The 1,367-nt window shown below is 48.9% G+C and overlaps 1 protein-coding gene across 1 annotated transcript; it reads right to left on the bottom strand.

Annotated features, from left to right (window-relative positions):
* Positions 1 to 585: 585 nt before the first annotated feature.
* HMPREF1541_03511 (uncharacterized protein) lies at positions 586 to 1,056 on the bottom strand (the record flags this gene model as incomplete). Its single annotated transcript, XM_008717862.1, has 2 exons — positions 586 to 743; positions 852 to 1,056. 2 exons carry the CDS (start codon positions 1,054 to 1,056, stop codon positions 586 to 588), a joined length of 363 nt encoding a protein of 120 aa, XP_008716084.1.
* Between the last annotated feature and the right edge of the window lie 311 nt (positions 1,057 to 1,367).

The following is a 1,367-nucleotide window of genomic DNA, read 5'->3' as shown; positions in this document are numbered from 1 at the left end:
CTCCGCTAGTCGAATGGCTCTCTTCTGGAAACGGCTGAGTCTTTCAGGTGTATCCGCTTCTTCTTCTGGCTTGGCCTTCTCCTCTTCTGGAGGTTATGTGTGAGAGGCCTTTCCCTCTCTCGGGATCTCGACAAAGCTCTCGTCTTCAGAGGATACGTGCGCCCACATAAACTCCTTCTTATACCATTCCTAGTAGGCCTTAGTTCCTACTAATAGTTGTTTCAATCCCTCCTGTGCTTGTACCTCTTCTGATTCAGAGAGGTTGCCCGCTTTTTTGGCAGTGCTCACACCAGTGTCGGCCTTTTTTCCTGGTGTACCGGCTGTTCGTTTGCTCATTATATACAGTCGTTAGGTCGGGGTCCCACAGTCTTTCGCCCGATGTCCGGATTTTCCACAACTGAAGCACAGGTTGTCTCGTCTACGTTTCTCCCGTTTGTCTCTGCCCAGGATCCTTCCGTTACCGCGGCCTCTGGGTCGTGAGGATTGTCCGGCTCGCATCACGGAAAGATCCATTGGGTCCCCTTGATCGTAAGTACAATTCTTCCTTCCCCCATACCCGCCAAATAGAACCTTTCCGGGGTGTCGCTATTCTATCCTGAGCTCGTAGAGTCGGTTGTCCACCTTGATAGCCTTGTCTACCACTTCGATTAGAGTTGTAGGTAGCGGTACAGCCATTTTGGCTTTAACCTCTATCTTTAATCCCTGGTAGAACATGTCCCATAAGGCTTCATCTTCATCCCAGTCTAGGCGTGAGGCCACTTACTAGAATATAGAATAGTAGGCAGATGCAGATCCGGTTTGCCTGAGCTGATGTATCTCTCTGGCAGCAGTTCTTTCTTCATTAGCCGTACCGAAGATCACCTTCATTTCTCTTTTAAACTCTTTAAAAGAGTCAATGAGCCTCTTGGTCTTTTCTTTAGCCCCGTTTGTGTTCTCATAGTGGTCGCTGAGAAAGGGTTCAAACCAGGCAAAAGCTGCTCCTTTAAGATGGGCTGCGGTATAGATGACCTTCAGTCGGTTGCTGGTAAACTGTCCTTGGTTAAGGTCAAAGGCCATACGGAGTTGGATCAAATAAGCTCGAAGTTAGGAGCGTTACCTGGTGAAGGGTTCTACCCTAGCCTTGAGCTTACCATCTCCTTCTAACTGGACCAACGTACTGAGGCTAGAAGTAGCCTTAGTAGTACCACCTCTTTTTCCCAAGACAGATCTGGATGGGGATGGGGATCGAACGCTAGACATGATTGATACTATCCGTTGCAGGGTAGTCAAAGTGTTATGAACCGCTCCGAACGTCGGGTCCAAACTGGGTTTAGCAGCTGGGGGAATAGTATCAGGGTCAAGGCTAGGCCAAAGTAAACGTAGGAACT

The sequence above is a fragment of the Cyphellophora europaea genome (genome assembly GCF_000365145.1).
Source record: "Cyphellophora europaea CBS 101466 unplaced genomic scaffold supercont1.3, whole genome shotgun sequence".
NCBI lineage: Eukaryota > Fungi > Ascomycota > Eurotiomycetes > Chaetothyriales > Cyphellophoraceae > Cyphellophora > Cyphellophora europaea.
This window is presented reverse-complemented; position numbering and strand designations above follow the sequence as displayed.